General features: G+C 39.0%; 1 protein-coding gene across 2 annotated transcripts in view; it reads right to left on the bottom strand.

Moving 5' to 3' along the window:
* UBE2D1 (ubiquitin conjugating enzyme E2 D1) overlaps positions 1-13,932 on the bottom strand; it is a 30,797-nt gene extending 16,865 nt beyond the window's left edge. The window contains exon 1 of one of the 2 annotated variants that reach the window (XM_070270326.1): positions 13,625-13,932. Coding sequence is in view for 1 of the 2 variants with exons in the window: in NM_001242449.2 (NP_001229378.1) it covers positions 13,625-13,648 (24 nt within the window). In the remaining variant the exon portion in view is untranslated. 2 annotated transcript variants of the gene reach the window in all.
* Positions 13,933-14,235: the final 303 nt, after the last annotated feature.

Below are 14,235 nucleotides of genomic sequence, written 5' to 3'. Positions count from 1 at the left end.
ACACTGCAGTGGCCTTTTAAACAACATATAACAACACCTAAAAATGAATCTCAAAAGAATATTAATCATTAAGGCATTAAAAGCACATGCCACTGCCACAACTATTTTCAATTTACAGAATGTATGATATTCTAGCTGTGTCCAAGGCCACACAAAATTCTTGTTAGAAATTTTTGTTTTGGTTTTCCTGGTTTAGAAGACCTCAAGACTCTAAATATTCCATCCTTATTGTTTACTTAGGATGCTGCTGACCTACTTTCAGGATATAGCTTTCGGTTGCTTTTCCAAGAGGAGTCAGGGCTTTGTGCTGAGCTGACCCAGTCTCGAAATAAGTCATCTTCCAACCACTGGCAATGCTTGGTGACAGAGCTGCCCATAGACAGAGTTGCAGTTTGCGGCATGGACAGAGGTGTTTTTTTTTATTTGTTCCATGCTCAATTTAACCAGCTGGACTAATTATAGCAGAAGTTCATTAAGCACTTCCACATCTTTTCTAACAGGGCTCATGACTCTGATTTTATATTCTCATTCCAACTCTACTCTCCCAACATTTTAAAGATTTACTTTAATGGTGTCAGATTATGATGCTAATAAAAATCCTCACAAGTCACTGGTCAGGCACATTTGCTGATGATTAAATTAGGGCATGACATTCAAGGAGAACTGATTTGTGGAAAAAAAAATAACTTCGCAAGATGTTGTTTAAAAGGTATAGAAAAAGGTCCTCTGGATTCTTAGAAACTTAAAAGTGGCTGAAACTCCAAGAAAGTACACATAAGAGTAGCTCTAAGTCTCAAGGGTCACCTTCTGAATGTGTTAGTCAAAGTTTAGAACACTCCAGGGAGTCCTAGAAAGTAAGTTTCTCCTAGGCCAGAAGTGTGATCTAGTAAGGAACTCATATAAAATATCTTGATTGACACAAACTACCTTCTAAATCAAAAATAAACACTGAAATGTGAAACCTTAAAAAGTAAGGTTATAAGATCTAATAAATTCTGAAAAGCCACATGGACTGCCTCAGAGTTTACTTCCTACTCCACCTCTTTAAACTTGTGGCACACTACAATACTGTACTTAAATATAAATAACCCTTATTTATTAAAAGGTGGGCTTCTGGAGCACAAAAAAGTTAATAATTTATTTTTATTTGCCAGTAATTACAAATAGCATTCAGCTGCTGCATTTTGTGATGCATTCCAGGCACACCAACTCCAGGGGTGCAATTCACACAGACTTCAATGTGAGCGGTACGCACCTGAGGCTCTACAAAGCTTCATTATAGAAAGCTGCACGCAAAAGAAATGGACAACATATCCTTGAAACTCAGGATATTATTGCTGTTTTGGATAAACAAATAACACTTCTGATGTAGAAGCAAAAGCGATGGTGTTTGATATCTGAGTGGAACCATGAGCACTTATTTTAACTTTCTTCCACCAATATGCTGAAAGCAAACAATGGCAAACTTGGAATTTAAAAATTAAAAGTAAAGACAGCAACATTCTAGTAGAGAAAGGAAAAATTTCTTCAATAGATGATGTTAAGTAGGTATCCATATGGAAAAAAAATAAAACTTGACTTCTCCCACTTTGAACCACACACAAAAATCAATGCTAAATCGATCATAGTTTAAATGTGAAAGGCAAAATAATAACACTCTTAAAAGAAAACATAAAATGTCTTCATGACACTTGGGGGAGGCAGAGATTTTTTAAACAGGACACAAAGAGCACTAACCATAAGAGGAAAAAACGGAAAATTTGGACTCGATTAAAATCAAGAACATCTGTTGATCAAAAGCCACATTAAAAGTGTGAAAGGCAAGCCATCAAATAGGAGAAGATACTTGTAATACATATATCTGCCAAAAGACTCACATCCAGAATATGTAAGAAATACTCCTCCAGATCAATTTTCAAAAGGCAGACTTGAAAAGGTACTAGACGAGAGGCTATCCAAATAGCCAATACACACATGGGAAGGGCTTCAGCTTCATTAGTCATCAGGCAAGCGCAACTTAAACCCAAAAAGCGATGCCACTACACGCCCAACAGAATGGTTAAAATGAAAAAGCCAGAAGAAAGCACAAGTGTTGACAAAGATGTGAAGCAACCGGAACTCTCCTACTCCGCTGGTGGAAAACAAAAAGACTGACCAGTAACCGCTAAAGGTGAACACAGGAATACTGAACGACCCAGCAACCCTACTGCCCGGTATATACCAAGAGAAATGTAGAGAAATCATATAATGCAAAAGATAGCTGTCAAATAATAAGACTAGTTATAAATCCATATATAAAAAGAACTCATTATAGTAAACACCATGTGTATACATATATATCGTATGTGTGTGTATATCTTTCAATTTCCAGTGACTTTCCAAATCAAAAATTGAAATACATAGCTGATCCAATTTTCTTCTTCTTTGAGACAAAGTAAGCTTAAAATAAACAACCTTATACCTAAACACAGATCAAGCAATAAATACCATCAAACTGGTGAAAGTATGCCCTAGACTTAGGCAGTCTGTGCCAATGAAGCAATTTTCTATTCTGATGTGATTAACATTCAAATAAAAACTAATTAGGGTATCTAAATTTCAAAATAAAAATATAAAATATAGTAATAAAAGGCAGATTACAAGATATTGTCCCTATATTATGACTGGATATAAAAGCAGTAGGAGTCCACAAAAATGTGTACCTAATGGATTTATATAGCCTTACGTGGCTAAGCACCTCTATTCTAGTTCAGATTTCCATAAGCAACCAGACACAAAGAAAAGTACTGAGAGGTCTGAACTGAATTTTAAATTGGCACAGATGGTATGTTTATAACACCCCCACAATACGCTGAGTGTTCTCCATAAAACCAACCTAGACACAGTCCCTGCCTCTAGGGGACTTAAAATCTAAAAGTAGATGAGGCAGCCTAATTCAAAGAGAGTAAACAAATAAAAGGAAACAAAGAAGGGAATGTAAGAGAAGAGAGGCCTGCATTAATCTCTCAGCTCCCAGAAGGGTAACAGTCCAATCTGAACAGTGGAGAATGAAAGCTAACAAGTCAGAGCTGCCTTATTTACCATCAGACTTAATATGACACCATGCAGTAAATATTCTCTAAAAAATTATGCTGACCAGACTGAAAATGCTTTGTTGTTCTCTAGCCTCAATATTCAGAAGGTCTAAATCTCCATAATAGATATACTATATACCCCACTGGGTGTGTGTAAAGGACATTAAACAGCTCGTGCATAGGGACTGATTTACAGTTCAAAATCTAAATTACTGAATCCAAAGCATGTGAAAGCATTATTTCAAAAATCCTGGCTCAACAGGCAATTAATTAATGTGACACAGCCATCTTTATCTCAAAACTCCTAAAACAAGACAGTGATTCTTACTGGATTGCGTTTTTGATGTCGTCTCTAAAGGGATATATGAGCTATATTTGGTTTGTCTGTAAATAAACATTTCATGGGCTTACAGTTCAGGCTCTGATCTCCTTATCCAGTTGACTAGAGCTATTTCAACAGAGAGATGTCAAACAATTGTCAGAAATGTCTCTGAATAGAGAACTTGTTTAAGCCTTTGAATTAAAGAACGTCTTTATTTTAAACCACATAGATTCTTCCTGAAGACTTCAAAATGCTGATGACATTCAATTAATTAAGTTATAAGAACCAAACTCCCTTCAACAAACTGGTCCTGGCTGCTTTTCTGTCTCTTTGGATCAGGTTTCTCCGGCAAAGGCTAATAAAAATAATAGTAATTTTCACACAAAAGGAAGAAGATGAAGAAAGCAATGATGCTATTGACTTTGCCGCATCAAAGCAGTATTTACTGAATTGGAACAAAAAGAGTACAATTTAGAATAAGCATTTGCGGTCAGGATTAGGGACATTATCTACCTAATGCCTCAGATCTGCAACCACTTTCCCCCAGTGATCCTACAGCAGCCATAATGACTTTCAATTTCCCAAGATACTATCTTGCCTCTGGTTTAAAACATTGCTACCTTTTAAAAGAAGACTCTCCATTACCTCCCTTTTTAATATAATATTTCCATCATAGGAATTATATAAATAAAATTGCATCTCATACAAATCCAAGGTACTCCCAGTAAAAATGGTATTTAAGCCTACTTTATGTAGTATTATGGTAAAAATGAACTTATTCCAGTAACCCAAAATCTAAACCTTGGAATCACCATCTGATTCCTTCTTCCCTTCATATCCCACCCCACCCCCCACTCCCTCACATTAATCAGTACCAAGTTGTTTAGATTCTCCTTCAGTCCAGATCCCTCCCACTGAAAGCATCCCAGAAGTAGGCCCATCATATAGAAAACCAGAGGTCCAAAGTGCGGAAGAGTGAGAAAAGCTAGAGCAGAGACATTTCAGGATAAGAAACCAAAGGTTTGAACTAGGGAGACACTATCAAAGAACTGGAACAGACTGGGTAGCAGGAGGAGGAGACTGAAGAGATTGCCTAGACTACTGAGCCTTTGAGACCTGACTTGAAGGGCCATAGAGGCGTAGGCTTTGGTGGGTCAGACCAACCCAAAAAGGTTGGGTGGTACAAATACAAATTTTTCTCACATATTCCTCTTTCCAAATGTCCTCTGCTACTAACTTAGCTCAGACCCTCCCAAGATCTCACTTGAACAAGTGCAACGATCTCTTAACTGACCTGGTTGTCCTTCTATTTCTTTACTGACACACTGCTGTCAAAATCATCTTCTTAAAGTTCTATATCAAACCTTTTCAATGTTTTTCATTAGCTTTAATATAAGATTTATAAATTCTTAAAATGGCTTACCAGACCTTCCAGGACCTGACTCCTCATATCTGCAACCACTTTCCCCCAATGCTTTCTGCAACAGTCATAATGATTTTCAATTCCCCAAAATGCTATCTTGCTTCTAGTTTCGAACATTATTTCCTTTTAGACAGAAGACTCCTAATCACCTCCCCCAACCACACACACACACATACACACTCTCACTCATTCACTTTACCCACTTTACTTTTACATTCATGCCTCATCTTAAACACCATTTCCTTAAGGAAGTCTTCCTTGAACCCTTCAAAGGATCCTTGCTATATTCCCAGAGTACTCTATCCTTTCCTTTTCATGACATTGATCATATTTATAACTACAAGTGGTCAAGAATCTTGTGTTCTATGAGGGCATAGAATACACACCTAGCACTAGGATTAAGAATGTTACTTCCTTACTTCGATGGCTTCCCCAAACTTCTGCATTAAATACACACTTCTCAGCATGGGTCTTCAAGGCCCTCCACAGTGTGAATTTTTATGGTCTACTATTCCCTGAACGATTCCCAAAAGCAGGATTATCTGTTCCTTCCCAAATAAGCCACATACTTTCTAGTGCCTTCATTTCTGTCGCTTCCTCTATGAACCTGGCTTGTCTTTAAAAACCCTGCTCATTCTTCCAAACCTATATCAAATTCCATCTTCTCCACAGAATTTTTCCTGACTTTCCCCAAATAAATTTGGCCTCTCCCACCTCTGACCTTCTGCTCAAATACGTTCTATTTTCCTTATGGCACTTTGCTAAATCTATCCAATCGTTATGGTACTTTTCTCATCCTTACTAGTTTTAAGTTTCTTAGATAACGCTGGTTATACCTTACTTTTCTATATATCTCCTATTGCATTTCGTACATGCCTTATATACAGAAGGTGCTCCATAAATGCATTAACTTAAATCTAAAAGAATCGACTACATGTAAGGCAATTGTCTAAATATGTGAATAAAACCATCTTCAAAGTACAAAAGACACCTGTGAAACAGATGGAAGCTAAATGGAATTAGAAAAGCATGTTATGCTAACCAGTACAAAAACAGAAATATACCTTATTTGCATCACAAACAGTTGCTCTTTAATCAAAGAGTAATACACCTTAAGAGACTCACTAATCTTATATTATACATTAAGATGCTAACATTTATGTCAATTCTGACAATTCAAAGCAAACAGAATTTTAACTCTAGTTTCACACAGCAGCAGAGCACAGTGCCACTGCTCAACATCTATTTCTGTGACCATTTCTGCTGTTTGCTGAACACACTAATAATATCATTTAGGTGTGCCTAAAATTATAAATCATAAAGGACCATAGAAATTATCTAGTTCAACCGATTAAATCTCTAGATAAAAAAAATAAAGACTGAGTTTCTTGGCCAAGGTCGCAAAGCCAAAGGTACAACAAAGGCTTAGACTATCCGACTTCCACTCCAGCACTCTTCCCACCCCCAAACAATACTCACCTCAAGGCTGTAAAAACTAGAGCACATTATTCTCAATCAACATTGGACCCAAAAATGCTCCAGTACTGAATTAAGGCCATTTGCACATTTGCAGCCATGCTCAAGAGAAACAAAAGTGTGACAAGTGAAGGAATGAAAAGAAATTCTTTTTATTTTTCCCAGGAGCCTTATATCTTACAAAAAGTTGAGAATGAATCCTACTTCATGAGCTTTGAGGAGAGTGTTCATGTTCAAAGACATTCTGAGAGGCAAGAAAAACAGGATAGAAAATTACATACAACTTTTCAAAATACATAATAGCATTTTGACACATAATAGAACATGCAACATAGAGCATTTTGAATGCTACGTTATCAAAAGGTACTATTTACTTCAGAGTAACCAAGAAAGATGGTGCTAGGGAAGGGGGGGAGGAGAAAAAAAAAAGACAAAAGAAAAAAACCTAGCAGCCTATTTCTTAAAACCTATTTAAAACACAAGCATACCAGTATTTACCAAATATTTATTATTAAGTATCATTCCTTACAGTTCTATCCCTAACAACTGGCATATAGCAGGCACTTAATAAGTATTTGCATAATAAATTAATCTCTCTTAGTATCTGAATACTGTAGCTGTACATCACTGACTACAAAATGCTGCTACTCGTAGTAGAAAATGCTGCTACTTGTAGTAGAAAACAATCAGCATTGACAGTTTGTATCAAATAGAAATGTTTCCAAGGCTAGAACATTTTACATTATATGTATGTGTAGCTATATATGTGTATGTGTGTATGTATGTCTGCTCTCTCGGTATACACATACACATATATATGTATATGTATGAACATACGGCTTGTATTTTTCACCTTATTGATTTTACCTAAGGACCTTATGCTATGGAACAGTGATTTTAAACTTTCCTTACAGCAATGCATAATAAGCAAAACATTATACCTATCACAACCTAGTACACACACGCACAGGAACACACAGACGTAACCTAAACAAAAAGTTTCATGAAACAACACCCAAAGCACCAATATTTTCTATTCCATTTTAAAAAATGCTATTTGTGATCCACTAAACTAATTTTGTCACCCCTGTTCTGGAAGCTAGTAAAAGTGCAAGAAGACACTGGGAAGGTGAAAACCTTAGTTGGGCATTCATTCCACAGAAATAACCTAGGCTCAACAGACACTCACCAGAAATGGGCAAAGTGAAGTCTAGAAATCATGAAACACTGTTCACACAAAAGCTATGTTGAGTACCTGAAGGGTGGTATTATTGTGCAAGTAAAAAATACAGCCCATATTCTGGGCCATAAAACAGTCTCAAAAATTTAAAAGGAGTCAAAAAAATAACACATGGTCTCTGATCACAATGGAATTAAATTAGAAATCCCTAACAGAAAGTTATCTGTTAAATCCCAAATATTTGGAAAATAAATAATATACTTCTAAATAACTCAAAGGACAAAGAATAACTCAAGAAGAAATCAAGAGGGAAATCAGAAAATAGGTTCAACTAAATGAAAATGAAAATACAACACATAAACATTGTGGGGAAGCAAAAACACAGGCCAGAGCTTTACTGGCTTAGAGAAGAACAATGAGCCCAGGCCATTCACTGGGTCTGCTTGATTCCCTCTAGAGCAATCCACACTCTGCTCACATAAGGAGGGTGGCTGCCTGGAGTGAGAACCATCAGATTATTTTCACTACTAAGAAAGTTAAAGGTGAAAGAAGCAATAACCACCTCACCTAGAAAAGTTGGAAAGGCTTTCCGAAATCTGAAAGGAGGCTAGGAATCTAATAAGCAATGTGGTGTCACTGAAGGAGGACAGCCACACACAGGATAATACGAATAGAGAGCAGCGGAGGAAACATCCAGAAAGACGCAACACAGGAAGCTGCAGAGCGTGATGGTGATAAGATGAACAGCACCAGACTGCGTGCTTCAGGAGAGCAGCTTCCTCCCCACACTAAGGACAACTTCTGCAACACAGGTGCCTCTTACTGCTGTCTAATGTGTATAATGGAACCTTCGCAGATACATCCCAGAACCAAATTAAATACAGAAAAACCTCAGCTTCTTAGAGGACATCTAGAGCAAGACAGGCCAGAAATAGAACCTGTTTTGCCTTCAGACAGATGTTCTGAGGCAGCCTGAGGTTCCAATCCCCAAACCCTGCAAATCTGGGTTATTATATTCTACTATCTTTTATTCCAGCATTTCACAAGGGTAAGAGGAGACAGCACAAGTATCTCAATAGACGTTTTTTTTTTTTAAAGATTTTATTTTTCCTTTTTCTCCCCAAAGCTCCCCAGTACACAGTTGTGTATTTTTAGTTGTGGGTCCTTTCAGTTGTGGCATGTGGGATGCCGCCTCAGCATGGCCCAATGAGCAGTGCCATGTCTGCGCCCCGGATGGGAACTGGCAAAACCCTGGGCTGCCAAAGCGGAGTGCATGAACCTAACCACTGGGCCAAGGGGCCAGCCCTCAATAGCTGTTTTTAATTAAATGTAGTATTAATTCGTCCACTGTTAAAAAATGGTAGGGGTGGGGAGCTAACACACTGTAGACAACTTGTAATTCAGTTTGATGAAAAGTATTAGGCTTATCATTTTGATTAGCAGCACATTAAATATATTTTCTATGTATATTTCAGGCAACTAAAGCAAGTAAGGATGTTACTCTGCTTTACTGGAGACAATCCCACATCTTGCTAGGTTTGGTTTATACATATGCCTGGCTTCCTAAAATAGGCATAAACAGCCTTATTTAGATCTATGCCATTTATTTCCACAGAGAAGGAACCTTCGAACTTTTTAACTATAATAGGTTATCTTGTCTTTTTATGCCTTTGTTGTGATGAAGAAAGAAAAATACATGATACTGGGAGCAGAAGGAAGACTGAGCTTAATTACAAAGATTTAAAAGCAGAAAAATTCACATGGTGGCTTTTTAGAAAAAGAACACTGTCTTCCTTTCATTTCAAAGCAAACCATTTATCTACCAAGAAGCATAAATACTATGTTGCTCTTTTTATTTTTTAAAAGTTATATCCTTCTTTATTGAAAGAACCTGGAGTCTTAGATTTAACCTTGTAATCCGAAAGTCTTTCTAACATATCTGTGCAATATGAACAGCTGACTACTATTCAAAGTCACTATAGGAACTAAACATCTATTCAATTCATAAACAGTTTTTGCAAATGAAAACTCCATAATGAAATGATACTCTTGACAAAATATTTATGAATTACAATCAAGTTTTCTAAATCCTTTAGGAGAAAAAAAATTTTAAGTGATGTAACAAAGATGAACAAAGTTATATTATTCATTTACCATGTTAAACGATCCGGTGTACATTACTTTAGAGCAGAGATTTACAACACATAATTAACACACAGAGTGATGCATCAGTGAAAATGATTAAATATGCCAAGGTCTTAACTATAACACCACTTTACATTTGTATAGAATTTCCACTTTGCAAAGCACTTACATCCAGAAACTCACTTAATTCTCTATGTCCTTCAATTTAAGTACAATAGATATAAGATGTAAACGGATTTACATCCATCTGGATAAGAGAAGCTACATACTGAAATGGTTAAGAGCACAGAAACTGGAGGCAACTGCCTAGTTTGGGATCCTAGTACTGCCACTTACTAGGTATGTGATTCTGAGTACGTTACTTAGCATCTCTGTGCCTCAGTTTCATCATCTGTAAAATGGGGATAATAATCATTTCTACCTCATGGGTCCACCAAGGATGAAATCAACTAATACATGTCAAGCACTTAGAACATGCTGGTTGTACTTAGCAGCGGCATCACTGTATGGACAGGGAACCCAGCCAGTAAGTCACAGAGCCAGGAATAGAAACCAGATCTTCTTCTCCCAGTTGATGCTCCATCCACAGAGGGCTGGGTTGTTTCTGTTTTTAAGTATCCTAAGGTTTTACAGACTGACATAAACTGTTTAATGATACAAATCAAAACATTCAGCAGCTCAAAACACTTATAAAGTTGTATTTTAATCTATGTTTATATATACATTTTAGGTTAAATTATTTAAAAAATATATTCCACTTTGGGGACAGAACTGTACACTAAGGAACAGCTGTGCTGCTATACTTGCAAAACAAAACTCTTGTTTCACTTTTCAAAAGATAGACCAAAAAGGCAACAAACCTATCATATCACATCATGTTAGTACGATGATCATTACTTCAATTTCCTTATCAAGTAAAAAAAATCTAGAAGGAAATATACTAAGAAGATGACAATGACTGTATTAGGATTTCCCTTTTTTTTCCTTCTGGTTTTCAAAACATTCAGTATTGTGATATAACATTCACAATTTTAAAATTGATTTCCAAAAAAAGTTTGAGAGCTGAAAATAGTATTGATAAGAGAACCACTCAGAAATTAATTCTAGCAGATAGTAAATGCTCAGCTAAAAACCTGCCCTCTTTTTTCAGACATGTTTTAGTCATCTTTTTTCAAACTTTTTCCCTTTCTTTAGTGATTTAGGTGACTGTGATAACATCTTCCACTGCATCTAAAAATAGGGCACAGGTCTGTAAATTTATGAGCTGAAATGCAAAACTGGCACTGGATGTCTAAATTTGAGTATTAAATCATTTAGCACACTCTCGTATAAAAATATATTTTAAGCATTGATATCCACATGCCTTGTATATACATTATACATAATTATAATTTAAACATCTTTAATCTTTTCATATGAAGAAACGTGAAGTCATGAACTTTTAACATTCTCAAACATGCCAAATCACTTCTTAAGAGATTAACTTGGACAAAGCACTCCTCCACTCCAGGCCTCACATTCCTACTTTGAATAACAAGGAGAGTAGACCAGAACACCAGTGGTCTCAACCTTCTTTTCACTTCAGGCCATGTGAGAGATTCAACATCTCTCCATTTACAGCTATGGGGACAGTCTGAAAATGTCCCACAGGAGATTCTGAGACACTACCCCAGAAGCTCTGCCCTGTTCCCACTCCTCTACTGCAGAGTTCTTTGAGGTTCCACACAGTTCTAAAGCCTGCCACTTTAGGTACAGGAAAGTCACAACCCAATGACCTGGAAGGTATCTGACAGTGTTAACACACTTAAAAAGGCAGGCCAAAAGTTAATATGCATTTTCTTTTGTTAGAGCATGCAAGACTCAAATAAGAATTTGTATACTGATGATTTCAAAGAGGGCTTTGTAACTACTCATATAGCAAATAGCACACCTTACCTGGAACTGGCTTCTAATCAAGGAGGTGGGTAAAGAAGGAGGAAAAGTGGGGAATCAAACAAATGATACTCTCTAAAGTTTGAGGGAATGGTTTGAACCTGGGATTAACAGAAAGAAGATTTTTGCAGGTCAACTTTTCTGATAACAGAAAAGGAAAGACAAAGATTGACACACAGAGATGTCATGTTATGGGATCCCCAACTTCTTCTCCCAAATACCAATCTGTTACAAGTCTGACATAAATTCTATGCAGGTGATTTTTTTAATCAGACAACTCTGTTATAAACTAATAATAACTAATAGCTACTAAAAATATGGTTTAGGCATATGCCACATTATAATTATAAATATAAGCCAAATACATTGGCTCAGCATGGTGATTGACAATTGCCCAGTATGGTATTTACAAAGTGTTCATTTTCTTTGAATATCTACTTACTGTGGACAAATTCTACATTATTTAAAAGCTATTGTATGTGCAAAGTCTCGTGATAAATTATCACAACTAGGAAAGAAGGAAATGGAATTTTAAAACTTCCTTGGAAAATGTGTGGGGTTTAATTCAAGTGTGAGCCAGTATTACATCATCATTAATAAGCATCCAAGGCACGGCAAAGATGCTGACTAGGGCTTCAACGTTAGGATTATCCATATGAAAAGAACGTGAAGTTGCAGTGTCTTCAAATCAGAAAACATATTAACCAGTAAATGCTGATTATTAGCTATGTATCTTATAGTGAGAGAACCCTTAAAGGGCAAGAAAGTTAACCCTGACCCACAGATTTAGTATTTTTGAACCAAAAATAAAAAAAAAAGAAATTGGCTGGGTCTGAAAGTTGCTGTCCTCTGTACCAGAAGATACCGCCAGTGGTGATGAGAATACAATGTATACATCTCTATAACTGCTCTACTGATTCACGCCGGAAAAAGCTGATTAAGAATTTTTGGTACGCATAGGTTTCTTCTGAAATCATTTACCAAAACATGCTGCCCATTGTTGGCTTAACCTGCTGAACACACTCCCCACTTAAAAAACAAATTCTTAAAGTTCTCCACGTGAAGTAAAACTGTAGAACCTAAAACTTCTGTCAGTGAACAGACCAAAAGCCAACAAGAAATAAAAGTGAACAGAACGAAAAGGCCCCAACCTCAATACTGTAAGATGTTCACATTTGAAACAGTAGCAATAAATATCACGCAAGAGAAGACAACTCCTTACACGGACTTGGGATGGATAAATATTTGTTGAATGAATATAGCATACATTTCTTCCTCATTCTATACCCATGTGTCAAAGCATCAAACATTTTAATTTGTGGCAGTTTCTGTTGTCTCGAACTTTACATATAAGTTTATTACGAGGGGGAAAAAAACCTGTTTGGCTTGACTCACCATGAATCACAGCCAGGAGGTCATCTTGTTGTGTATCAGCAACTATGTTTTCACTACAGCTATGTGACCTGAAGTGGCAGCAGCAGAGGCACCAAAATAGAAGGAGCAGGAGGCTTCTCGGTCCCAAATGAGCTTCTCCAGCCCATTCGGGCATCTGAGCAAGAGCCAACCGCAGAGGAGAGAAAGAACAAACCCGACCGCTCCGAGGAGAAAGGCTGCAGGCCCACCACACCTTCCCTGCCCTCCCCGGGAGCCCGGAGAAGCAAGAACATAAAAGAAGATGGCTTAAGACACGGCGTGGAGAAATCACAGCATGACAGGGGCCAAAACTAGCCCGGTGTAGGGCAAAATCCAGCTGTGACCCGTGAAGCACAGATTTCGGGCAGGTCTGGAGACGGAGGAGGATCGCCACCCGACGGCTCCGGGCGCAGCTCCGGCGCGAGCGCGCAGCGGGCCCCCTGCCTCCCAGCACCTCCAGCCCCCCGGGACCTGCCCCTGCTCCCACCTCACCTGTCCCGTGCCCGCTGGCCCGGCCGGCATCTCTGGCCCTGGTCCCCACACGGCCCACCCTCCCACCCCATGTCCTCCTGGCGCGTCTCTCGGGACTTCCTCCCGGGTCAGCGTGGGCAGGGGGCCGAAGCTCGCCCCGCCGCCCCAGGCCTGGCTCCGGCACTCACTTTCTGAATCCGCTTCAGCGCCATGGGTCAGGGAGGGCGGCGGGGACACCGGCCGGGGGGAGGTGGCTGCGGGCTCTGGGGCGTGCGGTCGTCGCGGGCTCGGCGGCTGGTGGCTCAGCTCGCTGGCTGCTCGGCTGGCTCAGCCCGATGGGTCCCCGGCTCGCCGCTCGCTGGCTCGCTCCGGGTGCCGGTGACTGTTCCGTGTGCGCCCGAGCGCGAGTGTGCGCGAGTGTGCGGGCGGGGACGCCGGCGAGACTCTTTTGTTTCCGCTTTTGCTTCTGGGAAGGAGCCTGCGCCCTCCCTGCCCCGCCCCGCTCCGCCTGGCATGCTGGGAAGTGTAGTTCCAGCCCTCTGCTCGGCCGCCGGCCCCCGGGCGCGGACCTCGCCCCGGCTGCCTGCGCTTAGAGCTGCCAGGGTCTGGAGTTGGTCTCTGCAGATTGGTTTTTAATGAAAGTACTGAACCTGGAGTTCCCAGTCTGTAAAATGGGGACAACAGATTAGCTCGTGAAGCACTTAGAGGAATTTCTAGTATGTGCCACAGCTGCTCTTGTTATTTTTGCCTTTACAGATTTTACTCTTCTGAAATATACGAATTGCCTCAATTTCTCACA

Source organism: Equus caballus, chromosome 1, assembly GCF_041296265.1.
Source record: "Equus caballus isolate H_3958 breed thoroughbred chromosome 1, TB-T2T, whole genome shotgun sequence".
Taxonomy (NCBI): Eukaryota; Metazoa; Chordata; class Mammalia; order Perissodactyla; family Equidae; genus Equus; species Equus caballus.
The sequence above is the reverse complement of the archived record's forward strand: the minus strand, read 5'-3'. Positions and strand labels throughout refer to the sequence as shown.